Source organism: Pristis pectinata, chromosome 6 (genome assembly GCF_009764475.1).
Source record: "Pristis pectinata isolate sPriPec2 chromosome 6, sPriPec2.1.pri, whole genome shotgun sequence".
NCBI classification, from domain to species: Eukaryota; Metazoa; Chordata; class Chondrichthyes; order Rhinopristiformes; family Pristidae; genus Pristis; species Pristis pectinata.
In genome coordinates this window covers 51,331,335-51,358,801 of record NC_067410.1, presented here as the reverse complement: position 1 = coordinate 51,358,801, position 27,467 = coordinate 51,331,335, and the positions used below count along the sequence as shown (strand labels likewise).

General features: G+C 41.9%; 1 protein-coding gene across 2 annotated transcripts in view; it reads left to right on the top strand.

The window, feature by feature from the left end:
• LOC127571811 (E3 ubiquitin-protein ligase RNF123) overlaps positions 1-27,467 on the top strand; it is a 331,679-nt gene that overhangs the window by 25,641 nt on the left and 278,571 nt on the right. For both annotated transcript variants that reach the window (XM_052018522.1, XM_052018523.1), the window contains exons 5-9: positions 9,095-9,192; positions 12,753-12,807; positions 16,380-16,465; positions 23,504-23,590; positions 24,480-24,547. In XM_052018522.1, the coding sequence (XP_051874482.1) occupies positions 9,095-9,192; positions 12,753-12,807; positions 16,380-16,465; positions 23,504-23,590; positions 24,480-24,547 (394 nt within the window). The remainder of the gene's footprint in view (positions 1-9,094; positions 9,193-12,752; positions 12,808-16,379; positions 16,466-23,503; positions 23,591-24,479; positions 24,548-27,467) is intronic.

Sequence of the window (27,467 nt, the reverse complement as noted above, 5' to 3'; positions counted from 1 at the left end):
TCTGCATTCAGCCTGCTGAGCTCTCTCAGAATTGTGTGAATTTCAACAAGATGCCTCTCCTTCATACTGCTCAAGAATACAAGTCTAGTCTGATTGATCTGTCCTTGTACAGCAAACCTGCCATCTCTGGAACCAGTCCAGTGAACTTTTGCTGCACTTCCCTCCGTGGCAAGTACAATAAAATTTCTAATAAACCAGCATCCTCAGGACTTGTGTCATCTGGTAGTTTTTTTTTTGGATTATTCACTGTTCCTCCTATTAATACCCAATACAAGCTTAATTTACATTGTTTTAGATGTTGAGCAACAAGTATAATAATTTTTTTTTCAGTGAGTTTAAGGGAGCATGTTGGCTGTTTAAAGGGGATATGGGAATGGGGCCCTGGTGAGTTTTAAAGGAGAGTGGGAATGGGGCCCTGGAGAGATTAAAGGGAACATGGGAAATGTCATCTGGTGGGCCTTCTGCTGAACCATCAGGATTTCCAACCAATGAGATGGTGAATTACTTGAGTTTATTGTATATCCCTGTCTTAGATGAGACCATGACTGTACACAATTTTGTAGGTGTGGTCTCACTAAGGCCCTGTGTAACTGCAGAAAGGCATCCTTCCTCCTGTAGTCAAACCCTCTCATAATAAAGCTCAATAAACCATTTGTCTTCCTAACCACTTGCTGTACCTGCACATTGGCTTTCAGTGACTTTTGTACAAGGCCTACTAGGTCCCTTCAAGCAACATTATTCATTCTCTCAACATTGGAGAAAAAAAATGCTTTGCTTTTCTGTCATGTACCAGTATGATTAACTGCACACTTTTCCACATTATGTCCAACTGCCATGTTCTTGCCCACTTGCTTAGTTTGTCTATATTCTTTTGAAGACTTCTTCCATCATCCTTCTTTCTCACAATCCCATTTCTTCTAATCCATTCATATGGTGATTAAGAGGTCAGGATGGATTTTCAGTGATGAGTAGGTCATCTCCAACAAAAGTTCAGTCATGTTTGTGTTTTTATATTGTCATATGCACAAGTCATGTATGCACAGGTGCAATAAAAATTTCCTTGCAGCAGCATCATAGGCATATAGCATCAGGTAAGCAGCATTCACAAGACAGACAAACATAAATTATACGCTTTTAACAAGAGAACAATTACAAGAACACAATTAGAACAAAAAAGTCAATTTTAGTGCAGTGATCAAAGTGGTCAGTGTTGCCAAACTCTGGTGATTCAGGTTATGCCAGTTAGTTCAAGAACCAACTGGTTGAAGGGAAGCAGCTGTTCTTGAACCTGGTGTGGAACTACAGGCTTCTGTACCTGCAAGATGGCATGGCCTGGGTGGTGGGGATCTCTGCTGATGGATATTGCCTTTGAGGCAATGCCTCCTGTAGATACCAATGGTGGGGAGGGATGTGCCCATGATGTATTGGGCTGAGTCCACTATGCAGCTTCTTGCATTCCTGTGCATTCAAATTGTCATAAGAGACCATGATGCAACCAGTCAGGATGCTTTCATAAGAAATAGGAGCAGGAATAGGCCATCTGGCCTGTCGAACCTGCTCTACCATTCAATAAGGTAATGGCTGATCTGGCCATGGACTCAGATCCACCTACCTGCCTTCCACCACCACACCCCCCAGTAACCCTTAATTCCCCAACAATGCAAAAATCTGTCTTAAATATATTTAATGAGGTAGCCTCTACTGCTCCCCGGGCAGAAAATTCGATAGGCTCTCTGGGAAAAGCAGTTTCTCCTCCTCTCAGTCCTAAGTCTATTCCCCTGAATCCTGAGGGCATGTCCCCTAGTTCTTGTCTCACCTACCAGTGGAAACAACCTTCCTGCCTCTATCTATCCTTTTCATAATTTTGTACATTTCTAAAAGATTCCCCTCTTAATTCCAGCAAGTATAGTCCCGGGCTTTCCTCATAGGCTAACCCCCTTATCTCTGGAATGAACCTGGTGAACCTCCTCCGCATTGCCTCCAAAGCCAGTACATCTTTCCTCAAGTAAGGAGACCAGAACTGCATACAGTACTTCCAAGTGCAGCCTCACCAGTACCTTGTACAGTTGCTGCATAACTTCCCTGCTTTTAAATTCAATCTCTCTAGCAATGAAGGCCAACATTCCATTTGTCTTCTTGATAACCTGTTGCACTTGCAAACCAACCTTTTGCGATTTATGCACAAGCACTCCCAAGTCCCTCTGCACAACAGCATGCTGCAATCTAATCTTCCAGTTTCCCCATTACTCCTGGTGACTTTGTATGCATGAGCTTTTAGCTTGATGCCACCTTTTATTTCCTTAGTTATCCAAGGCTGGTTCTCCTCACCCTTATTGTCCTTGCTTTTAACTAGAATATACTTCTGTTGAGCACAGTGAAAAATCTCTTCGAAAGTCTTCCACTGTTCCTCAACTATCCCACCATATAGCCTGTGTTTCCAGTCTACACTAGCCAACTCCTCCCTCATCCCATTGTAGTCTCCCTTGTTTGGGCATAATACACTGTTTTTAGATTGAACTATTGCACCCTCCATTTGTATGGGAAATTCAATTAATCACAGTATGATCACTCTTTCCCATAGGATCCCTAAATACAAGACATTAAATTTTACCTGTCTCATTGCACAGGACCAGATCCAAGACAGCATTTTCCCTTGTAGGTTCACTAACATGCTGTTCAAGAAAGCTATCATGGATGCATTCCATGAAGTCCTCCTCAAGACTGCCTCAACCAACTTGATTCACCCAACCTATGTGGAAGTTAAAATCCCCCGTGACAACTGCCATTCCATTCTTACTTGCATCAAATGTTTCTTGGTTCATTGCCTGTGCAACTGTAATGTTATTCAGTGGCCTATAGACGACAACTACCAGTGATTATTTTCTTTTACTATTCCTAATCTCTACCCATCTCCAATCTCAGCATTCTGCTCCTTAGATCTTGTATCATCTCTCACTATCCCCCAATCTCATTCTTAATTAAGAGTGCTACCCCACCTCCCTTACCTTCCTGCCTATCCTTCTGTATTACGTGATACCCTTGGATACTTAATTCTCACCCATCTCCACCCTGCAAGCATGTTTCTGTAATGGCCACTATCATACCCCTTTTGTACTGATTTGTGCCACAAGTTGAGTGACCTTGTTTTGAATACTATGGGCATTCAGATAAAGTGTCCTTGCACTCATTATCCTTTTAGAATCTAGAAACCTTTATATCCTTTGCATTTGACTTTTCTGTACTTCACTCTTTTCTAACTTTTATTCTGGTCTCTGCTTTGCTTCCTTGTCTTTCTGCATGGATTCCCAACCCCCTGCCATATTAGTTTAAACCCTCCCCAACAGCACTAGCAAACAATTCCCCCTAGGTTGTTGATCCCAGTCCTACCCAGGTGTAGACCATCTGGTTTGTACTGGTCCCACCTCCCCCAGAACCAGTCCCAATGTCCCAGGAATTTAAAACTCTCCATCCTGCACCACTGTTTAAGCCAGATATTCATCCTGACTATGCTGCTATTCCTACTCTGACTAGCACATGGCATAGGTAGTAATCCTGAGATTATTACCTTTGGGGTCCTACTTAAGCTATCTCCTAGCTCCCCAAATTCAGCTTGCAGGAACACATCCCACTTTTCCTATATCACTGGTACCTACATGCACCACAACAACTAGCTGTTCACCCTCCCCTTCCAGAATGCCCTACAATTACTGAGACATCCCTGACCCTTGCACTTGGGAGGCAACACATCAACTAGGAGTCCCATTTGCAGCCACAGAAGCTCCCATCTATTCCCTTTACCATGGAATCCCTACCATTATAGCTGTGCCACTTTTTCCTGCCCTCCTGTGCAGGAGAGCCACTCACAGTGCCATGATCCAGGCCACTGCTGCCTTCCCCTGATGAGCCATCTCCCCCAGCAGTATCCAAAGCAGTACATCTGTTTTGGAGGGAGATGACTGCAGTGGACTCCTGCACTACCTTCCTGCTACTGCTCTGCTTGTTGGTCACCCATTCTGTATCTTTCCCTAGGCCTTTAAACTGCAGTGTGACCAACTCATATGCTAGCCACAACATTCTCAGCATCACAGATGCTTCAAAGTGAATCCATGCATAGCTCCAGTGCTGTCATACAGTCCATCAGGAGCTTCACTTGGACATACTTCCTGCACATGTAGTCATCAGGGATACTGGCAGCCTCAGAGTCCCACATTGCACAGGAGGAGTGTGACACAGATCTGAGCTTACCTGCTATGACTAAAAAGCTTTGAGGGAAAATAGACAGAAAAAAAAAATAGGAATCAACCCTCACCTTACCTTAGTGTTGCTCACTGAAGCCTGGTATTCACCAAAGCCCACATTAAACAACCAGCAGCACTTTGACCAGTAGTAGCTGCTCCAAAATGGCTATTTGACACTAACTTGTTTTTATTAGCTGCTGATAATTAGCCAATCACCTATTAACTAAGACTTATATCTTAAATTCCTGTAAGTGAAACTTGCAAGGAGTCGCTTCAATTCTCCCGCTTTTGCTCCAAGTTGCCAACTCCTTAGCCTTCGCCTCTTCTCACCAAAGCCTCAGCTCCCCACTTTAACACTGGCCCACTCCAACAATAGCTGCTCCGAAATGGCTGCTATTAACTAGCCAAAGAGCCAATCAACTATTAACAACTTGCAAATGTGCCTTTTTTAGACTCCTACAAGGTGAAACTCCCAAGCACAATCACAGAGACTCACCTCTTTTCAAATCTCCTGCACCAAATCTCGCTCCAAGTCCTGATTCCTGCAAGGTGAATTTCAGCAGTACATTTGTAGAAATTTGTTAGAATTTTCAGTGATAAGCCAAACGTCCTTAACCTTCTAAGAAAGTAAAGGTGCTGGCACACCTTCCTTGTGATTGCATCTATGTGCTGGGCCCAGGACAGGTCATCTGATATGTTAATGCCCAGGAATTTAAAGCTGCTAACTCTCTCCACCACTGATTTCCCCCAAAGTAGACTGGTGCGTGTTCACCCTCCTTCCACTTCCTGAAATCAACAATCAGCTCTTTAGTTTTACTGACGTTGAGCAAGAGGTGGTTGTTGCGGCACCACTCAACCAGGTGTCCTATCTCACTCTTGTACACTGACTCATCACCACCTGTGATTCGTCCAACAACAGTGGTGTCATCAGCGAATTTGAAGATGGCATTGGAGCCTTCCTTAGCCACTCAGTCATGTGTGTATAGAGAGTAGAGCAGGGGGCTAAGCATGCAGCCTTGAAGTGCACCTGAATTATGAAGGAATAATTGCCTGTTCAGGTAAAGTTTCAACAAAACTCAATGCTCATCATAATTTAGGACCGAGCAGTCACGTTGTTCAGTAACTAGTCCATTGTCTCAAGCATCCACTTCCTCTGTTGGTTTAGAGACTAGTGGCTGCAGAGTTTGCTGCCCATATTATGTGGAGCCAAGGCCTCTTTGGCAAACACATGACCTTTACCCCTTAGAAGGACATGGGGACCAGTGACGTATCTCTTCCTCCAAGCTGCACACCATTCTGATGTGTATGTTTGTTGATGTCATTGCTGCTGGGTCAAAATCTTGAAGCTCTGTATCTAACAGGATTGTAGAAACCTATTCACTGATGAGTTGAAAAGGTGTTCGCCTTGCCCAAAACTCCCATATTCTGGGATTAAATAATTTAAAAAATGGTGATCAAGTTTACAGGAAAAATTACTGTGATGGATAAACAGCAGATTACATTACATGCAAATTAGGATCTTTGAGAGTCCATTCTTCACCAGGTCATGGTCTTGAAGTGCACAAGCTTCAGGCTGTATAATCCTGTACATCTTAAACTATGCTTCTCTTGACCATCACTAGCACTCACTGCCTCTGTATTTTCAGTCTGCTTGTCTGTCTCCTGTGTGGCTGAGCTGCATTGTAATTTAGCCACACATTTAAGACCAAAGTCATTGTTTTCAACTTCTCCCCCATCCTCCTAAAACTGATTCCATTTTCTTTCTTTGCCATTGTCTCCAGCTGAATCAGATACTTTGCAGGTATCGGCAACTCCATGACAAATTTTCACAGTTGTAATTTTCAACCTCCACCCTTGCCCAACCTCAGCCAATTAAGCCCTGAAGTTGAATGTTCCATGCTCACTTGACCAGCCTGCCATCCTCCAGCTTTTGTAAACTGCTGCTGTAACCCAGCTATAACTGGGTTTTATTCACTTGGTGGTGCTGTTGTGGATAATGAGGCAGATTGTCTAAGGCTACCACAGGATATAGATCAATTGGAAAGTTGGGAGGAGCATTAGCAGGTGGAATTTAATCCTGACAGGTGTTAGGTGATGCACTTTGGGAAGTTAAATGGGACAAGGACATGCACAGTAAATGATTGGGCCCTTAGGAATATTGATGAGAGACCTAGGGGTTCAAGTCCACAGTTCCCTAAAAGTGGCGATACAGGTCGATCGAGTGGTGAAGAAGACATATGGCATGCTCTCCTTCATGGGTCAAGGCACAGAATAAAAGAGTTTATGACATTGTTGCAACTTTACAAACCGTTGGTTAGGCCACACTTGGAGTATTCTGTGCAGTTGTGGCTGCTGCACTATAGGAAGGATGTGATTTTGCTGGAGAGAGTGCAGAGGAGATTCACTAGGATGTTGCCTGGATTGGGGGACTTTTGGTATGAGAAGAGATTAGATAGACTGGGTTTGCACTCCCTGGAGTGAAGGAGGCTGAGGGGTAACTGACAGAAGTATATAAAATTATAAGGCATAGATAGGGTAGGTAGTCAAAATCATTTTCCCATGGTAGGGATATCAAACACAAGAAGGCATAGGTTTAAGGTGAGAGGCAAGACTTATAAAGGGGATCTGAGGGGTATGTTTTTCTTCTTACAGAGAGTGGTTGCTATCTGGGACTCACTGCCATAGCAGGTAGTGGAATCAGGTACAATCACTACATTTCAGAGGCATTTTGATAGACATTTAAATAGGCAAGGCATAGAAGAATGTGGTCCCAATGCAGGCAAATAGAATTAGTATAAATGGGCAAAACTATTGGCATGGACATATTCGGCTAAAGGGACTGTTTCTTTATTGACTTATTTACAGACCTGCACTGGCTTTGTATGCAGCAGTTCCCTGAAAGTTGTAGTCAGTATTGTTTAGTTTTTTTTCCATCTTCCACTTCCCTATACCTCTTCAATTTACAAAGAACCCCACCCTGACCCCCAAATTCTGAACCCTCTGACTTGTGTCTGTTGTAAAGCCCGTACCCTCGACGTGACCCGTTGGCTGCACTCTATGCAATCAATCTTTCTCTTCATCTCTCTCTGTCCTTTAAAATTCTCCCTAAACTTTGTCTTGTTTTCCTCAGCCTTCCTAAAAAGCTAACGGTTATGCTACTGGACTAATCCAGAATCCTGGACAAATCATTCCTATATATGAGTTCAGCCCCCACCATGGCAACTGGGATGCATTCCAGATTTATTAAATTCAGTTCATAAATCTGGAATGCATTGCTATTATCAGTAGTGGTGACTGTGAAATTATTACATTACAGTAAAAGTCCATCTGGTTTAGTAATGCCCTTCAAGGAAGTAAATCTGCTGTCCTTGCACAATCTGGCTTGTATGTGACTTTGGGCCCACAGCAAGGTGGTTGAGTCATAATGGTTATTTGAAGTGCACTAGTAAGGCTGGTTAGAGATGGGCTAATATTTTGACTTTGTCAATAGTACTCACATCTTGTGGGGGGGGGGGGGGGGAAGATCTCCTTTAGCCCTATTAATTTTTCATTACACTTTCCTATTGAACTTAAAAGCTGTTTTTTTCTGGAAGGTTATCTATGACGATAAAATCTCAGTCATGTGACATCAGAGTGGCTACTGAAGATAGTTGTCTGGCTCTTCATTTCCCATGTATCTCAGCCATATGTGTCAAATGCAAGCCCACAATAGAATTTTGTATTTTACACTGTCATCACACCAGAATGCAAACAAACACAAAAGTCTTGCCTTGCCTTCAAATATGAATGAATGTCTTGTATTAAACCTATTTGTTGTGATTGGTTCTTTTAAAAAAAATGTCAGACCTATTGAGGAGAGCTAGTTTTAGGGTGAAAAGCTTGGTTAATCTCAGTTTGAAACTGTCTCCCAAGTTTGTGCCAGCATTAGGTTAGTACATTAAACAATAAATGAGCACAAACTTCCTATTCCTTGATAGCTAGTTTGTTGGACAGGGTGTGAGCAACTGCTACTAGAGAGAACATAATTGGCATGCAAAGCTTCTTCATATGAACATCAGTTTACTTTACAGTGATAGGTATCTCTGATCTAGTTTTTTGAGTTTATCTACTCAAGAGCAACCAGGTTAAAAAAATGGATTTAGGAGTGCTAACTTGGAAGACAAACTGACCAGATCAGACATGTTGGTGATAGCATGGATTTAGTGAAGTCCTTTTCATGACACATGCTGGCATGCTCCTCCACTCACTGGCAGCAGAATGATGTTCCGATCTCACATAGGGTTGTACTTAATGACAAAGAAGTTACCAGGTGTGTTACTGGACAGATGTTTAACTTATGCACACAGCCAAAATAAAGATTGTATGAAATGCAACCTTTTATAGCCAGTGACTGATGCTGGGGACAAAACAGAAATCATTCTAAATCATTCAGTCACTAGAGTCCTGCCTTTCCTTGCCTCAGCTAGAATGAGGAGCAGTTTTAACTGTAATCAGGAATGTAAATAACCTCAGTGCCTGGAACATCAGACAGTGAGGTTACTTGTGAAAGCCAAGAATTGAGTTATTGCCATCTTTTTCAAAGTTGCTGCTTGTATCAAGCATAATTTTGAATATTTTCAGTGTCAGATTTTAGGGTCCCTACTATATGTGTATTACCTGAAACACTCTTATTATATTCCAGACTGTACCCATTCCTGGGTACCTATTCTATCCTGCGCTCAAACCCCTTGATCAGATAACAGGCTGTAATCCACTCCCAGATATCTGTGGTCTACCCATCTCTATATCTTTGTAATTGCTGTCAATTTGCTATTGACCTTGAGAATTGCTGACAGTTTGTTGGTTCTATATTTCAGATCAAAATATGGATGGGCGTCTTGGTCCAGCCACAGTGGTCCTGGATCACACAAGTGGGTTTGAGGGATTGTTGCTTGTGGATGATGATTTACTTGGGGTAAGTACTTAAGAGCATTATTTCAGGATTACCTTCCTGATTTTAAAGATAAGTTTTTCTGAAACCAATTTGTTCCATTTTATCATGTTTTTTGCCTCATTCAGCATGGACATGGTCAATGGGCCCGTTCCTGTGCTGTATATCATAGAGTTGTAAGCATAGAAACATGCTGACCTGTGCTGACCATTATTTCTATCTATATCAATCCCATTTGCCTGCATTAATTGTATATCCCTCTATGTCCTCATCAAATACCTGTCCAGATACCTCAATCGTTGTTGCTGTTCTTACTTTCACTACCACCTCTGGCAGCTCACTCCAGATTCTAACTACTCTCTGTGTGGAAAAACTTAACCTTTAGCTTTCCTTTAAACCTTCTCCCTCTCATCTTTAAACCTATGCCTTCAAGTTTAAGACACCTATACCATGGGAAACAGACATTGTCTATCTACCCCATCTATGCCTCTCATAATTTTATCTATCTCTATTATGTCACCTCTTAGCCTACTTTGCCTCAGGGAAAACAAACCTAACCTAACCTAACCCAGGAAAAACAAAACCCAATCTCTCATGATAACTCAAGCCCTCCAATTCAGGCAACATCATTGTGAATCTTTTCTGCATCTTCTCTAGCTTAATCATGTCTTTCTTAAGGTGTGATGATCAGAACAACATACTCCAAGTGGGCCCAACCAACATTTTGTGCAAACTTAACATGACATCCCTATTGTTATATTCAGTGCCTTGGAAGATGAAGGCAAACATGCCATATGCCTTCCTTTACCATCCTGTCTACCTGTGTTTCTATTTTCAGGAACTGTGTACTTGTACCCCTAGGTCTCTCTGTTCTATAACAACATTCCCCAGGCCCCCATTGTGTATGTCCTGATGTGGTTTAACTTCCCAAAATGCATCACTTCACACTTGTCTGAGTTAAATTCCATCTGCCATTCCTTTGTCTACTTTCCCAGTTGATCTAGATCTTGTTGTAACCTTAGGCAACCTTCTTCACTGTCCACGACAAACCAATTTTGAGTGTCATTTGCAAACTTACGAATTATGCCACCTTATTTCTCATCCAAATCATTAATATGTATGACAAACAACAACGGACCCAACGCTGATCCCTGTGGCACACCACTAGTCACAGGCCTCCAATCTGAAAAGCAACCCTCCACTGCCACCCTCTGACTCTTTCCACCAACCCAATTTTGTACCCAATTGGCTAGCTCACCTGGATCCCATGTTATCTGACCTTCTGGACCAGCCTACCATGTGGAATCTTATCAAAAGCCTTTCTAAAGTCCAGGTTGACATCTGTTGCCCTTCCCTTGTCAATCCTCTTGGTCACCTCCTCAAAAAAAACTCAATCCAATTTGTGAGACATGATTTCCCACGCACAAAATCAAGCTATCTCTCATCAGTCCTTGCCTTTCCAAATGCAGATTAATCCTGTCTGTCAAAATCCCCTCCAGTAACTTTCCTACCACTGATGTAAGGCTCATCGCTCTGTAGTTCTCTGGCTTATCCTTGTTGCCGTTCTTAAATAAAGGCAGAACATTAGCTATGCTATGATTTGATATTTTCCCTCTGATGGACTTGAATTTCTTGTTAGAGACATTGGGCAGCACAATGGCTCAGCAGGTAGTGCTGCTACCTCAGCTTTCCGAGATCCAGGTTCAACCCTGACCTCAGGTACTATCTATGTGAAGTTTGCCTGTTCTCCCTGTGATGGCATGGATTTCCTCCGGGTGCTCCAGTTTGCTCCCCTATCCCAAAGATGTGTGGGTTTCTAGTTTAACTGGTTACTGTAAATGACTCCTAGTGTAGATGGGTAGTAGGACAATCAGGGTGGAGCCAGTGGGAATATGAGAGAGAATAGGTTAAGGGAAATGAGGTGGGGAATGGGACTGATGGGATTGGTCTGACAGCTAATGCAGACTCACATAGCCGCCTCCTGTGTCATGAGAAAAAATAAGTTGCACAAGTGATGATTATGCCCATTATCCCTCCATATGATTTGACAGAGAATGGTCTGCTCTTTGAATGTGCTGCAAATCACTTTGAGTAAAATCTGGCACTCCTCTGGAATCCATATATTTGTACTTTCAGGAGGAGAGGGGAGGAGAGATTTATAGTCTGTGAGTGGCAGTGACACTGCCAACTGGATTTCACAGTTGTGGCTGGTAGCAACCTTTCCAGCTGAGATCAGCTTACTCAACATGGACTGAGTTTGAAGATGTGATTTTCTTGGTCTATATGGCTTGGCCATCACAGTGTCCTGTATTTCATGTGGGTTAAATAATATAGCTCAATTCTGAGCTTTATTTAAATTTTACTGCACTTGTTGGCTTTGTAACAGACCCAGCTGCTTGTTGAGTTTTCTACCACCCATTCTTTTGTACCGAATCTATGAAGGTTATAAGACTGTAAGATATAGGAGCAAAATTAGGCCATTCAGCCAATCGAGTCTGCTCCGCCATTCTAACATGGCTGATTTTTCTTTCAACCCCATTCTTCTACCTTCTACGTAACCCTTAACCCCCTTACCAATCAAGAACCTTTCTACCTTAAATACACTCAATGACTTGGCCTCCACAGCCCTCTATGGCAATGAATTCCACAGATTTGCCACCTTCTGGCTGAAAAATATTCCTCTTCATCTCAGTTCTAAAGGCATGTCCCTTTATTCTGAGGCCATGCCCTCGGATCCTAGACTTGACAATGTTGCTGCAATGAAAATATTTTAAAGATCGTTCCTTGTTCTTTCCTGATTCAGCAACAAGAGGTATTTGCAAACAAAGGAGGCACTATGCACTATGCAGCTGTTAAAGGTTATAGAAACTACTTTATTGGAGCTATATAAAGAATAAAATACAGAAAGGAAAAAGAATATTTAACAAAAACAGAAGGAAGCAAAATAATATTTATCAACCAATCAATGAACTGATCTATATAATGCCGGAGGGAACCTCTGGTGTCCAACAGCCTTTCACGCAGCCTCCCTCTGTGTCTTAGCACCAGTTGTGACCCAGCCAAAGTGAGGGTTCCGACTTGCACAAAGAAGGTACCCCTTTTATAACCTTCAAAAACTTTTACCCCAGTACTTTTCCATTCCCTAGTGGTACCAGCCTGTACCACCTTCTCACTCACGACCTTTGGCCTAGGCATATAACTTAGAAACAGAGACAGCAAGTCTGCAAAGAAGAAACCATTCTTCACCAGTATCTAATCTCAAGGATGTGTGTCTGTGCACATCTTCAAGGTATTACCACATTCCAGGCTGACACCATTTTGTCTTACAACCACCATTTTATGTTACACACTGCTGCACATACTAAGGAGGAATCAGAAATGACTTTTGGCTAACCTTAACTCTTTCCGTACCGTTGATGCTACTTCATTGCCACTTTCAAGGTTTCCCTGAGTGATGCTGTCATTTTATTTCACGAATTTGAAGAGATAGTTTTAGATTACCATAACCTTCCTCCCTGTAGCTGAGGACTAATTATGCCACAGTATATATTGACTTGTACTTGCTTTGTTTTTCCCCCTTTTAGGTTGTTGGCCATAGTAATTTCAGCTCAATCAGAGCCACCTCGTGTGTATATAAAGGTGAGTGTGAAGGGTTTTGTCTGGGTCAAACCATTGTTGTAATCCTACTGCTCTCAAAAGGATCTGACCACATCACACTATGTCACTGCAATTAATGTAGAGCAAGATCAACGATAGAGGGTGGTGTATATATGGAATGAGCTGCCAGAGAAAGTGTTTGAGGTAGGTACAACAACAACATTTAAAAGACATTTGGATAAGTACATGGATAAGAGGGGTCTAGAGGGATATGGGCCAAACACAAGCAAATGGGACTGGCTTGGTAGGCACCATGGTCGGTAAGGATGAGTTAAGCCAAAGGGCCTGTTTGCATGCTGTATTACTCTATGGTAGGATAGCTTAGTTGCACCACAGACTCTGTTACCTAACTACAGAGTCTCCTGATCAAACTGAATCAAACTGTTCCAGTTTTAGTGTTCTTACCTGACTTCAAGGTGAGTTCCAAGCTACAAATCTATGACATTGCTGAGACCACCTATCTCCACCTCCATAAGATCATATAATTGCCCCCAACTCATCTGCTGCTAAAACCCTTGCCCATACTTTCATTACCTCAAGGTGATTTTATCTAATGCACCTCTGGCCAAACTCCCTATTTCTACCATCTGTAAACAAGATCATCCAAACTCCCACCCAGTCACATTCACCCAATTAGATTTCCATTGCTGATTTACATTGTTTCTCAGTTAAATAGTATTTCAGTTATAAATTGCTCATCCTACTTTTCCATTGCCTTGCCCCTACCCCGTTTATCTCTGTAAAATGTACCAACAGTGTAACCTGCTGAGATAAATTGCTCCCTCAGTTCTGCCCTCTTGAGCATCCCAGAATTTACCAGCTGTCCCATCCGCTGTGAAGATAAAAAATGTGAGCATCTACGCCATGTCAGGTATGCCATTCAACAGGATCATGGCTGATCATCCACCTCAGTTCTGCTTTCCCTTCCAATTCTCACATCCTCTTGGATCACAAAAATCTATTGTTATACCCAGCAATCAAGCATCTGCAGCTCTCTGAGGGAGAGAATTCCTGAGACTAGCAGCCCTTTAGTATGTTTAAGTTCCTCCTGATCTCAGACCTAAAAGGTTGACCCCTTGAATAAGGTTGAGCCCTTATTTCTGGACAACCTGTTTAAGGAAAATTGCATTGTAGCATACACCCAGTCAAGCCCCTTAGTTATGTTCCAATAATATGTTCCAACTTTCTTTCTTCTAAAACCCACCGCATTGTCCATTGTACTTGATCTTTCCTAATTGGACTCACCACTTCCCAGAAATCAACCTAGTAAACCGTTCCTCTGCCTCCAAAGCAACTATGTACTCCCAAGTGTGGTCTCACAAAAGTCCTGCATGATTACAACAGGATTTCCTTCCTCTTGTTCATTTGCCCCCTGCGTTAAAAGCTGCAGCTGCGTTTGTGGTTTGTATGCAGGGGGTACTCAAACCTCCTTCAATGCCAATATTTAATAGTTGTTCTTTAATAATGTCTTTCTGCTCTTCCTCCTAATGTGAGTAAACTCACTTTAGACAGCATTGTATTTGCATCTGTCAATTTCTTGCCCATCTCTTAATCTACCTATATCCCTTTGCACCCTCTGTAGTTTCTCATGTACCATTGTATCATCACTAAACCTAGATGACAGGACCAATTGCAATACATCAAAATAACTATTCACTCCCTGTGATATTGAGGAAAAGTTGTTAGCACCAGATGAGGCAAAGATTACGGGACTAAACAACATCTTGACCGTAGTACTGAAAACTTGTGTTCCAGAACTGGCTGCACCTTCGTCCAAGCTGTTCCAGTATAGTTACGGTGTTGGCATCCACTTGACAATGTGCAAAATTGCCCAGGTATGTCCTGTTCACACAACGCAGGACAAATCCATTCCAGCTTATTATCACCCATGAGCAAAGTGATGGAAGGTATTGTTGTCACTACTTCCAAGTAGCACATGCTCATCAGTATTCTGTTCACCAATGCCCATTTTGAGTTTTGCCAGGGCTGCTCAGCACCCAATTGCAGTAATTCTAAACTAATCCCATTTTATTCTCCCTATGTAACCATCAATAGCCCCAGATTCTATCTCTCACTTACACATTAGGGGCAGTTTATAGCAACCAATTAACCTGCCAATCTGCACGTCTTTGGAACATGGAAGGAAACTCTCACACTCCACACAGAAGCACTGGAGGTCAGGATTGGACCCGAGTCACTGGAGCTGTGAGGCAGTGGGTCAGCTGGCCATGCCACAAAGCTGTCCCAGCAGTTGTTGGAAGTCGGTCATCCCAGTTAAGAAGAACATTGCAGGAGTTCCTCATGGTAGTGACCTGGGCCCAACCATCTTCAGCTGCTTCATTCATTTCTTGATGAATGCAGCTCCAATAATACTCAAAGCTTGATGCCATCCAAGACAAAGCAGCCACTTGATTGGTACTAAAACAGAAATTCTGGAAGAACTCTGGCAGTTAAGCAAAATCTGTGGAAAGAGAAACAGGTCAATGCTCTGGGATCAGTGACCTTCCTCAGAACTCAGGGAAGAGTGTAGGATTTGTAGTTTTCAATGCAGAGCAAATGGGGAGGGGTAAATTAAGTTATAAGTTAAGGCAGACCAACTGATAAGGAGCATGAGTACTGACCATTAGCAAGGCATTTAAAAGAAATGGAGTGAGAAAGGATGAAAGCAGTTTGCATGAAGTTGGAGAATTCAAAGTTCATTTCAAAAGGTTGCAACTGCCAAGACAGAAAATAAGACTTTTTTCAATTTTATGTTGGGCCTCACTATAGAAGTGGAAGAGGCTGCAGAAAATCAGGCCTGAAGGGGAGTAGGATTGAGAATTAAAGTGGCATGCAACAGGAAGCTCAGCATCACCCCTGTGGACTGAACACAGGTACTCCGTAAAGTGATCATCCAATCTGCATTTGGTTTCTCCAGTGGAGAGCAGACCACATTGCGAGCGTCGATTGTAGTACACTAGATTGGAAGAAGTACAAGTGGATCGCTGCTTCACCTGGAATGATTGTTTGGGTCACTGGATGGTGGGAAGGGAAGAGCTGAAAGGACAGGTGTTGCGTCTCCTCTGGCTGCATGGGAAGGTGCTGTGGGTCAGGGAGTGGTGGGTGGCAATGGAAGAGCAGACCAGGGAGTCACAAAATGAGTGGTCCCTGCGAAATGCAGAAAGTAGTGGAGGGGGGAAGATAAGACTGATGGTTTTTAGGTCAGTGAGGTTTCATCAGCACGGGAATAGAGAGTAAAGTGCAGCTAGCTAAACAAAAATGAATGTCAGTTGTTTTAAACCAATCTTTTAATTTTTGGCTGTGTTATAATTTGTTGCGTTAGATAAAACAGGTAGTTATCTAGATGGGGAATCTGTTTCTCAATTTTCAGTAACACATATAGGTTAATCCCATGTTTTGAGGCATTTACAGACACTTGTTATTGTACAGTTTGAGATTATGATGCAAAGGTCTGATATGTGTGTGAGACTTGCAAAAAGATCTAAATCCCCTATGCTTTGTGTGCTGTTGTTACAATACCCATCTCACCTTGTTCTTTGATTCTTGTGTCACAGGCAAGTGGATGTATGAAGTTCTGATCTCCTCTCAAGGGCTGATGCAGATTGGTTGGTGCACCCTGCACTGCAGGTTCAATCAGGAGGTGAGATGATATTTTACTCTCGTGTCTACACAAGGTGGGTGGTGAGGTATTTTGATTCACTAATGAAAACTTGCACTTATGTAGTTGCTTCAACACAAAATGTACCAGAGTCCTTGACAGGAGATTTACCAAGCAAGTTTGACATTGAGCTACATAAGGATTTATTAAATTAGGTGAACAAAAACTTAGTCAGAGATTAATTTCAAGGATCATTTTAAGAAGCAGTTGGAGAGGTTAGGGAAGAAATTCCAGAGCTTTTCAGGTCAGTTGTAGGCTCAATCGCTAGATTTGGGGCACACTGAATCTGTGAGACAGGAGAACAGGATCTGAGGTGTGTAGGACTGGTACCGAATACAGAGGGAAGGATCAGAACATTGATTGGACTTGAACTTTTCAGTTTTAACCAATAAAACATGGAGAAAAAACCCTGAGGGCCTACTTACTTGGAAATTGTTTTTTTATATATTTTTTTCAACTGTTAAAGCTCCCTACCTGCAGTAACTGTCAACCATGCTGCCTTTGCTGAATGTTGAATACACCTTGTAAGACATGCACAGAGACCTCTCATCATTCCCGTTTGTCAGTGGGATGTACTGGCTAGTGACCCGGCGGAAAAAAAGCTTGGGCAGAAATGGAGCAAAAACCAAAAGGTGTTTGTGAATATGTGGAAGAAAATGAAGATTTTGCAGAAGAAATGAAAAGAAGGCTTGAAATAGTCTGTGAATACTACAGAGTTGTCTGTGAATACTAGCAAAATCGTTTGTCAGATTTTGGCGCAGAGCATTGCAGATAGAACTAAAATTCTGTTTAAACTTCTGGAGCTGTACAGATGTCACGAAGTGAAACTGTAAGTATAGTGAAAAAAGAGTATGATGAATTTGTTTGGGTAGTGACTCAGTTGGGGGTGAACCCTTCAGCGAACTGTTTCATAAAAGAGATCCTGCAGCGTAAGTTCTTCCATACACACAGCTGCTTTACAGCAGGTATTTGTCAAAGGTTTTCCTAAAGTGATTTGCGACACATTCAAGCATTATGGGTAATAAGAAAAGCCCTGAGATGCACATTGATCCAGCTGGATGCATCTGTTTTGTGATGAGAAAGGAAATGGCAGGAATACTATAATAGGCAATCTGGAGATTGTGCAAGCACACAATTCCTCTCTATCTAGCAACATCACTGGGAAATGTTCTGAACATATTCGGAAAGCTGATCTGATATATCTGTGTACTGACTGTGCCAGGAAATTGGTTTAGTACTGAAAGTGATCCCATCAGTCACTATGTTTAGTTGGTTTTCTTTTACTGAGGCTGTTGAAAACTAATGTGGCACCCTCATTTAGTGCAACATTGTGCCCCCCATTTAATGACTGGTTTAATTGTATCTGAACAATTATATTCTTATCAACTTGCTTGAAAGCAGGGGACCGTTCACAGAATTTCCAGTAGGCATCACAGCCTCTGGAAGGTAATTGATGATCAGTTTATTACAGTTACATGAAACATGATTCATTTTCATGAGAGAGTGAAAAATTTTGTTTTGCATACCAGGTTATTTCAAGACATAAGTTCATTGAGGTAGTACAAAAGAAAAGCAATAACAGGATGCAGAATATAGTGTTACAGTTGCAGAGAAAGTGCAGTGCGGGTAGACAATAAGGTGCAAGGGCTAAGACAAGATAGATGGTGAGATCAAGAATTCATATTGATCGACAAGAAGTCCATTCAAGAGTCTTATAACAGCGAAATAGAAGCTGTTCTTGAGCCTGATGGTGTGTGTTTTCAGGCTTTTGTATGACCTGCACGTTTGAAGGGGGGGAGAAAAGAGAATGACCAGGGTGGGCGGGGCATTTCATTATGTTGGCTGCTTTCCTGAGGCAGTGGGAAGTGTAGACTGGAGGCCATGGAAGGGAGGCTGGTTTTCAGGATGGACTGAGCTGTGTCCACAACTCTGCAGTTTGTTGCAGTCTTCGGCAGAGCAGTTGCCGTACTAAGCTGTGATGCATCCAGAAAGGATGTTTTCTGTGGGCCTACAAGGACATGCCAAATTTCCTTCTGAGGAAGTAGAGGCACTCAGACTGGTCGGCTTCATCAGTTCTGAAAGTTAAAAAGTGCTTTTTATTTTGCCATCTTAAATTTATGGTGGGAATGTCACATCACTGAGTCAAACCAAACCATAGAACTTGAAGCTTCAGTGATTCTGGGGCTGAAACTTGTTCTCTGCTGAACTCTATGTTCAATGTATGTGAAAGCCTGAAACATCCCTGAAGTCTCTCTGTTTCATGTTTCTCAAGTGTCTGGCAACCAAAGGTGCATGGAGGAGGCATGGTAATTTCAGTGCAAGGACCCATTCTGTTAACCTGAAGTTAGCAACATCCTGTGAGGGGGAGCTTTCCCCAACTTTTGGTTATAGTTTAACCATTACCTATTTTGTGGGAAGGTGCTCAAGTGATGCTGCAAAATGGGTTTGTTGAACACCTCAACATTCTGGAAAGGAGAGCCTGCCTGGTGGCCAAAATTAACCATATTAACCAGATTGACAGTGCCCACAATTAGTGCAAAGTCAGTTCCTGCTCTCAAATTCGTATTGTGAGTGATTGCAGAGCATCATTTTAATGAGCTGCAGACTCATTAAAATTGTATGCCATGATTTACCATAACGGATTTTCTGAATCATATATATATATATATATATATATATATATATATATATATAGATATAGATATATATATAGATATATATATACACACACATATGTTTCCACATATTTTGTTATCATGTGTATACTTTTTTATTATGTATTTTTGTAAGAAAATGGTGCCACGATGCAAGCAGTGACTTAAATAAATTTTGATAAGATGTTGTACATTGAATATGGTTGTGCTTTATTTTTATTTATGTCTCTGGATGTCATTTATTAAGTGATTTTTGCTGATCACTAAATATTCCCAAACAAAACTTTATTAAAAACTGAAAAATTCAAGCCCTTTTTATACTTCAAGAATTTTAAATTTCGGGTATTGCTAGAACAGGAATCAGTTTAGATTAGCAGTACAGGGCTGACATGCTTGGGACTGTGTGTGAGACAGGCTATGGAAAACAGATTTGGATGCCTGTTAACCTGGTACTTAATCACTAACTTTTTTGTCCAGGGGATGACTTTGGGTCTCCATGCTAATCACGTTAGTTGGTTAGAACATAATTGCTCAGATATGATTGAAAACAGTTATTAATGTGGGGATGGGGCATATTAGGGCCAGCCCTGCTGTCTGAACAGTTCAGAGTATATCTTGGAGATCAACGCAGCTTAATATGGAGTCCCCCAGGACTCTGTGCTTACTGTTGCTTCATTAATTTGGATGTAGCTGACAGATCATCATCCTCGAGCTGAAAATTTGCTTACACAGACAATCACAGTAACTATCTCAGAAGAGGGTTTGGTGTTCGCGCTAAGAGTCCAACCTAGCAAAGTGTGTTTTCTTGAACTTCCACCAAAGCAGTGTGGAAATAGCAATAGAACTGCAGTGGGGAAAAAAAAATTCTCATGATAGCTGTCCATGTTGACTTGTAAGTGCACTGGATCTCAGCTTCATGTATCTGGGGACTATAAAGCCCAACACAAATAAACTGGCTGGTACCAACTAGGGATGCAGAGCCAACACATTATGAACAGTTATGCCAGAACATGCATTTTCAGCAGCTGAATACAGTGGTCAGCCTAGCCAGCAGCTCCCTTTTGTATTGGTATTGGTTTATTATTGTCACTTGTACCGAGGCACAGTGAAAAACTTGTCTTACCTACCGATCGTACAGGTCAATTCATTACACAGTGCAGTTACATTGAGTTAGTACAGAGTGCATTGAGGTAGTACAGGTAAAAACAATAACAGTACAGAGTAAAGTGTCACAGCTACAGACGAAGTGCAGTGCAGGTAGACAATAAGGTGCAAGGTCACAACAAGGTAGATTGTGAGGTCAGAGTCCATCTCATCGTATAAGGGAACTGTTCAATAGTCTTATCACAGTGTGATAGAAGCTGCCCTTGAGCCTGGTGGTATGTGCCCTCAGACTCCTGTATCTTCTGCCTGATGGGAGAGGAGAGAAGAGAGAATGACCCGGGTAGGTGGGGTCTTTGACTATGCTGGCTGCTTCACCAAGGCAGCGAGAGGTAAAGACAGAGTCCAAGGAGGGGAGGCTGGTTTCTGTGACATGCTGGGCTATGTCCACAACTCCATGCAGTTTCTTGCGGTCCTGGGCAGAGAAGTTGCCATATCAAGTCGTGATACATCCAGATAGGATGCTTTCTGTGGTCCATCGATAAAAGTTGGTGAGTGTCAAAGGGAACACACCGAATTTCTTTAGCCTCCTGAGGAAGTAGAGCCGCTGGTGAACTTTCTTGGCCATGGCATCTACGTGATTTGACCAGGACAGGCTAATGGTGATGTTCACTCCTAGGAACTTGAAGCTCTCAACCTTCTCGACCTCAGCACCGTTGATGTAGCCTGAAGTCAATAACCAGCTCTTTTGTTTTGTTGACATTGAGGGAAAGGTTGTCATGGTTGTCACGCAGTTAAATGGCATAGCAAAGCTGGTCTTGCTTGTACTAAGGCCAGAAGCTAACTTGGTTGTTGGTGGTTTTAAATATCCTCTTACCACAAATGCCACCTCAAAACAAATGTGATAGAAGCTGCACATAAAAAAACCCACGTTAGATGTGCCCCTATCCTTAGCACGTTGAAATAACACATCCACCAAGTCCATCCAGCCCATGTAAAGAACAGATCAAAATTTGCTAGCTGAAAATCTTCATCACAAATGGAGAAGGACATTAGTCAAGAAGAGTCTCTCTAACTAAAAATGACTAGAGATAACTAATCCCTTGGGCTTCTCTGTCCAGTGGAAGCATCGAGTTGCCATGAACTTCATATGGATGATCCATTGGATCCTGACGTGCACATTGGGAGATGTTGGATACATCCAAATGCAAATACAGACAGGAAATTCAGATACTTCACCACATTATGTAGAATCCTCCTATTCATGCACTTCAGCACTGCACATGGAGAAATCTAAAATCTTCTATTTGAGAGCCATTTCACAACTTCCAGTGACATTCAGTTTGAGTCAGAGAAAATGAGTCCAAGGGCAGTTATGAGGGCTTGAAAAGTGACCTAACAAATTAGGTTAAGGGATCGATCTATTGAAATGCAGTGGAAGGTAATTAATCAGATCTTTCAGAATACACAGTTGATACATTCCGCTGAGAAAGAAATATTCCAAGGGAGGGTGCACCATCCTCAGTTAACTAATAAAAAATAAAGGTTTAAAGGAAAAGCATGTAATTGTGCAAAGATGGGTGGCAGGTCAGAAGAGTGGACAGAATATAAAACAGCAATGAATGACAAAAAGTTTAATGAGGAAGGAAGAATTAGAGTACAAGATAAAGTTAGCCAGAAATAGTCAGAATCTCAAGAGCACAAGAGCAAGTCACATGGTGCTTCAAGCTGCCCCGCCTTTCAATATGATCATGGCTGATCTACCTCAGGTCTCAATTCTGCCTCTGTGCCAGATCCCCACAGAGCTCAATCCCCTGACCTTTCAAAAATTTATCTACCTCAACTTTATAAATACTTCTAATAATGACCAAGTATCCACAACTCCCTGGGGTAGAGAATTCTAGAGATTCACCACCGTCTGTGAGAATAAATTTCCATGTACCTGCGTTTTAAATGACTGGCTCCTTATCTTGAAGCTACGGCCCCTCATACAGGACTCTCCCACTTGTGAAAACATCTCAACCCCTTAGGCTCTTTCATGTTTCAATAAAGTCACCCCTCATTCTTCTAGGTTCCAAAGATTTAACCTCTCTTGATAGGACAACCCTCTCATCCCAGGATTTAGCCTGGTGAATCTGTGAAGTGCCTCCAATGCTACTCTATACTATTTTGGATAAGAGACCAGAACTGTGTGTGGTGCTCCTGACCTCACCAACACTCTGAACAGTTGTGACAAAACTTCCTTATTTCTAAACTCTAATCTCTTTGCAGTAAAAGTCAATAGGCCATTTGCACCCTTCTTACTGCACCTGCTTACTAACCTTTTGAGATTCATGCACAAGAACACCTAGATCCCCCTGTATTTGCAGTCTCTCTCCATTTAGATGATCTGTCTGTTGATTCGTCTTATTGAAGTGCATGACCTCATACTTTCCCACAATAAACTCCATTTGCCAAGTTTTTGCCCCAGTCACTTGATCTTTCGATATCTGTTGCAGATTCACATTACCATCACCACAACTTGCCCTTCCAGCATGATTTCACTGAATGGAATAGAAGGCTTGAGGTGTCGAATGGCTTCCTCCTGCTCCTAATTTGTATGTTATGTTAGTAATCAGGATGCTGCCTGACCTCCTGCGTTTTTCCAGCCTTTTCTGTTTTTCTTTCAGATTTTCAGCATCTGCAGTGTTTTTGATGTTCAAAGATTATTGAAATCAGATCAATTCTCACACTATTTTACAGAGGTTGTTCATCGTTATTTCACAGCAATCATTGGGAAATGTGTTTGATTATGATTAAATCACACACTTACTGATTAATTAACAGTTGGATTGCACTATTAGATTATTGGAAGAGGTGCTTGACTGACTGACTACATGTTGCACAGTGATTACCTGGAAATATGTAAATATTACTGATAGAAAGGTGTAGTATTCCTGGAACACCAAGCAATGGTAAGCAAATAAGAGGAAGTTTAGGGAACTTCACAATATGGTTATGGATAATTCAGTGCAAAATTTGGATTCGAAGGAGGTGTGGCAACAGAAAGGTGAGTGGCAGTATTTGCAAGTTTTAGTCTGCACTCTCTTTTGTAATAATGATGTTTATTTATTTGTCACAGTGCATTAAGTTTTCTTAACCTGAGCATAATATGTGTCTAAAGCGGTTTTGTTCGCGGTGAGATATTCTGACAGCCTTCTTGCTGCTTCAGGAATTGCAAATTTATTCAGCGTATGTTCCTGATACCTGTTTGTCTGTTCAACAGGAGGGGGTTGGTGACACCTCAGATTCTTACGCTTATGATGGAAATAGAGTTCGCAAATGGAATGTTACCACCACTAATTATGGAAAAGTAAGTGACTTGTGGATTTATAATTACATGGTAATTTTAAGCTATATAAATTTGTCACATTTTTACAGCTCTCTACTTCCATAGGTGCACTTGCACTCTCTCTTTTGCTCTATCTCTAACTTCAGAAATGGGAAACCTTTATATTTTGCATTGTTTCTTTTCTACATCCAACCCTTTTATGAGAATTGCTTTCTTTCACTTACTATATGGCATCTAGTTCTGTCTCTCCATCCCCATTTTTTGCCTTAATCCTTGTCCATATCTTAGAAGCCTATGGCAGGGTGGTGATCATTGCTGCTCAGCAGGCTGAGCAGCAATGATCACCAGTCAGGGGTCATTCCAATCACTAAATCACTCCAATCAGGGGTGATTTAGTTTACTGCTGGGTTTGAGGTTGTAATCTCCTAATACTTTTTTCCTCAGACTGGCAAAGACTGGTGAATGTGGTGAATTTCATCTTCCTCGTCTGCCTGTGCCATGAGATGGTTTCTGAGATATAGAAAGTGATTCACATTTTCCAAATTTTCGTTGTGGAGTTTGATAGTTTTGGGGGCTGTGTTGTACAGTGGGGCTGGTTGGTAGACAATATTTGTTTTACAGATATCCTCTATGATGTTCATCCTCTTGCAAACTTCAGAGAAGGAGTCCATAATCACTTGGAGCTCAGACTCTGAGTGTGCACATGTGCAGGTGTTGTCTACATACTGAACTTCAATGACTGAGCTTGGTTCTACCGTGGTGGTGACCGAGGTTGAACAGTTTCCTGTTCAACCTGTACATTCTCCACACTCCAATCAGGGGTGATTGATGTCTGGTATCTGGCAATGGAATGTAAAAGTAAATTTAGTTTTCTCTGCTAAATATTGTCAATACTGTCTTTTTTTTTCAGGCTTGGGCAGCTGGAGATATTGTGACTTGTGTGATAGACCTGGATGAAGGGAAGATTGGCTTCTGCCTGTGAGTAGAGTGTTAAACCTCTCGCACAACGAGTTCAAATGTTAGCATACTGTACCTAAGGAAGAGTTGAAGATCTTGATTACCTTCCATTGTTTGGAAAACATTCAGGGAACTACACAGTCCTTTCTGGCAAACTAGTTATAATCCATTGCAAAATTACATAATGAAATTAAAACATTAGGAATACCATTGGGACTCTGGGTTTTAAATCTGACACTCCATGGGTTAACATTGTTATTCAGTTCCTCTGTCTTGTGGAAGAATCTGCCTGTTGGAAGCATGGCTGTTTACCATGCGTAGTGAAGGGGCAGCATAGTGACTATGATATCAGAGGCAGATTCTTGTGTACTCGGGAGTGGCAACTCGGGGAAGAAGTGGAATATAATACATATAAGTGTGAACTTAGTTTGGTCCTGGGTCCACATTAAGGAGATTCATTCAGGTACTTGTTCAGAGAGCAGCTGCTGTTAATGAGCAGCAGAATTACTACTACCTTGTAATGTCAACCAACGTGTATTGTGGGCAAATTTTATTTGCATGAAATGTGTTCACTATGAGCAGTGGTGTCTGAATCAGTAAAGAGACTGTGAAGCTACCAGATTGTTATTAAAAGCTAGCTGGTTCACTGATGTTCTTCAGAGAAGGAATCATCCCTGTCTTTGTCTATGTGTGTCTCCAAAGATATCCTTAATGCTGATGCTTACTTAGCTGTTTTCTGGTAGCACAGTAAGGGAGAGGATTAAGGTACTAGATATTAACAATAAATTTCAGGCAGGGGTGGCCTTATCCATACATTCTCACAGAGACATATAGCACAGAAACATTCATTGGCCCACTATGTCCATGCCAGCCATCAAGTACCTAACCATAAGAATACTATTTCCCAGCACTTTGTCTGTAGCCTTCTAAACTTTGGCAGTTCGAGTGCTTGCCCAGATGCTTCCAAAATATGAGAGTACTGACTCCACCAGCCCTTCAGGCAATGTGTTCCAGAGTGGAACCACCCTCTGGATAAAAAGGTCTTCTTCAGATCCCCTCTAAACCTCTTACCCCTACCCTAACCTGTGCCTTGGAGAAACGTTTCCTACTATCTACCCTCTCTATGCCTTTCATAACTTTATATACCTCTATCTGGTCTCCCCTCAGACTCCTCTGCTCCAAAGAAAACAAGGCCAGTCTATCCAGTTTCTCCTCATAACTGAAATATTCCACCCCAGGCAACATCACAGTGAATCTCCTCTACATCCTCCGCAGTATGATCATATCCCTCCTGCAGTGTGGCAACCAGAACTGTACATAGTACTCCAGCTGTGGTATAACTAATATTTTATAATCTCCCTGCTCTTATATTGTATGCCTTGGCCAATGAAGGCGAGTATCCCATATGCCTCTTTCATCACCTTACCTACCTGTACCGCAACCTTCTGGGATCTTTGGACTTGTACACCAAGATCCTTTTGTTCCTCAGTACTCCCTTGGGGCCCTACCATCACTCTATATATCCTACCATTATTTGTCTTCCCAAAATGATCCTTGCACATCAGGATTAAGTTCCATCTGCCATTGCTCTACCAGTTATACAAACTGATCAATATCATTTTATAGATTATGACATTACATCATTATTAAATGATTATCACAACGTTTACAGTTGTTTAAAATCTGGAGGTTACATTATGCCTGTGGAACCGAAATTTGCCATGATCACTGCCAGCTAGAGAGAAATTGGGCAGGATATAACTCCTAGTGCTGCAGGGGTTGGTGCTGGGCCCGCAACTGTTCATGATATACATTAACAATTTGGAAGAGGGAACCAAGTGTAGCTTGTCTAATTTTGTAGATGACACTAAATTGGGTGGAAAAGCAAATTGTGCAGAGGATGGGGAGAGTCTGCAGAGAGATATAGATAGATTAAGTGAGTGTGCAAGGATCTGGCAGATGGAGTACAGTGTTGGCAAATGCAAGGTCATCCATTTTGGAAAGAAAAATAGAAGATCAGATGGCAAAAGATTGCAGCATGCTGTTGTGCAGAGGGACTTGAGAGTGTTGGTGCATGAATCACAAAAGGTTGGTTTGCAGGTGCAACAGGTTATCAAGAAGGCAAATGGAATGTTGGCCTTCATTGCTAGAGGGATTGAATTTAAGAGCAGGAAGCTCATGCTGCAACTGTACAGGGTACTGGTGAGGCCGCACCTGGAGTACTGAGTGCAGTTCTGGTCTCCTTACTTGAGGAAAGATATACTGGCTTTGGAGGCAGTGCAGAGGAGGTTCACCAGTTGATTCCGGAGATGAGGGGGTTAGCCTATGAGGAGAGATTGAGCTACCTGGAACTATACGCACTGGAATTCTGAAGAATGAGAGGGGATCTTAGAGAAAAATATAAAAGTATGAATGGGATAGATAAGATAGAGGCAAGAATGTTTCTACTGGTAGGTGAGATTAGAACTAAGAGACATAACCTCAAGATTTCGGAGAATAGATTTAGGACAGAGATAAGGAAGAACTGCTTTTCCCAGAGAGTGGTGAATCTGTGGAATTCTCTGCCCAGGGAAGCAGTGGAGGCTACCTCAATAAATATATTTAAGACTAAGTTAGATAGATTTTTACATAGTAGGGGAATTAGGGTTATGGGGAAAAGGTAGATAGGTGAAGCTGAGTCCACGGCCAGATCAGCCATGATCTTATTGAATGGCGAAGCAGACTCGAAAGGCCAGATGGCTTACTGCTGCTCTTATTTCTTATGTAGTCTCTGGAGGGCTGATATCAAATCTGCAATTTTGAAGTGCTGATTGATAAATAGGTGAATTTTCTGAGCTAAACATTAAAACGGGAGTTCTGCAGCTATGATTTTTTTAAAATCTTGACTGTTTCCCCTTATTTTTAAAATTACCCTCGGTTGATGACATTTAATACATTAGCC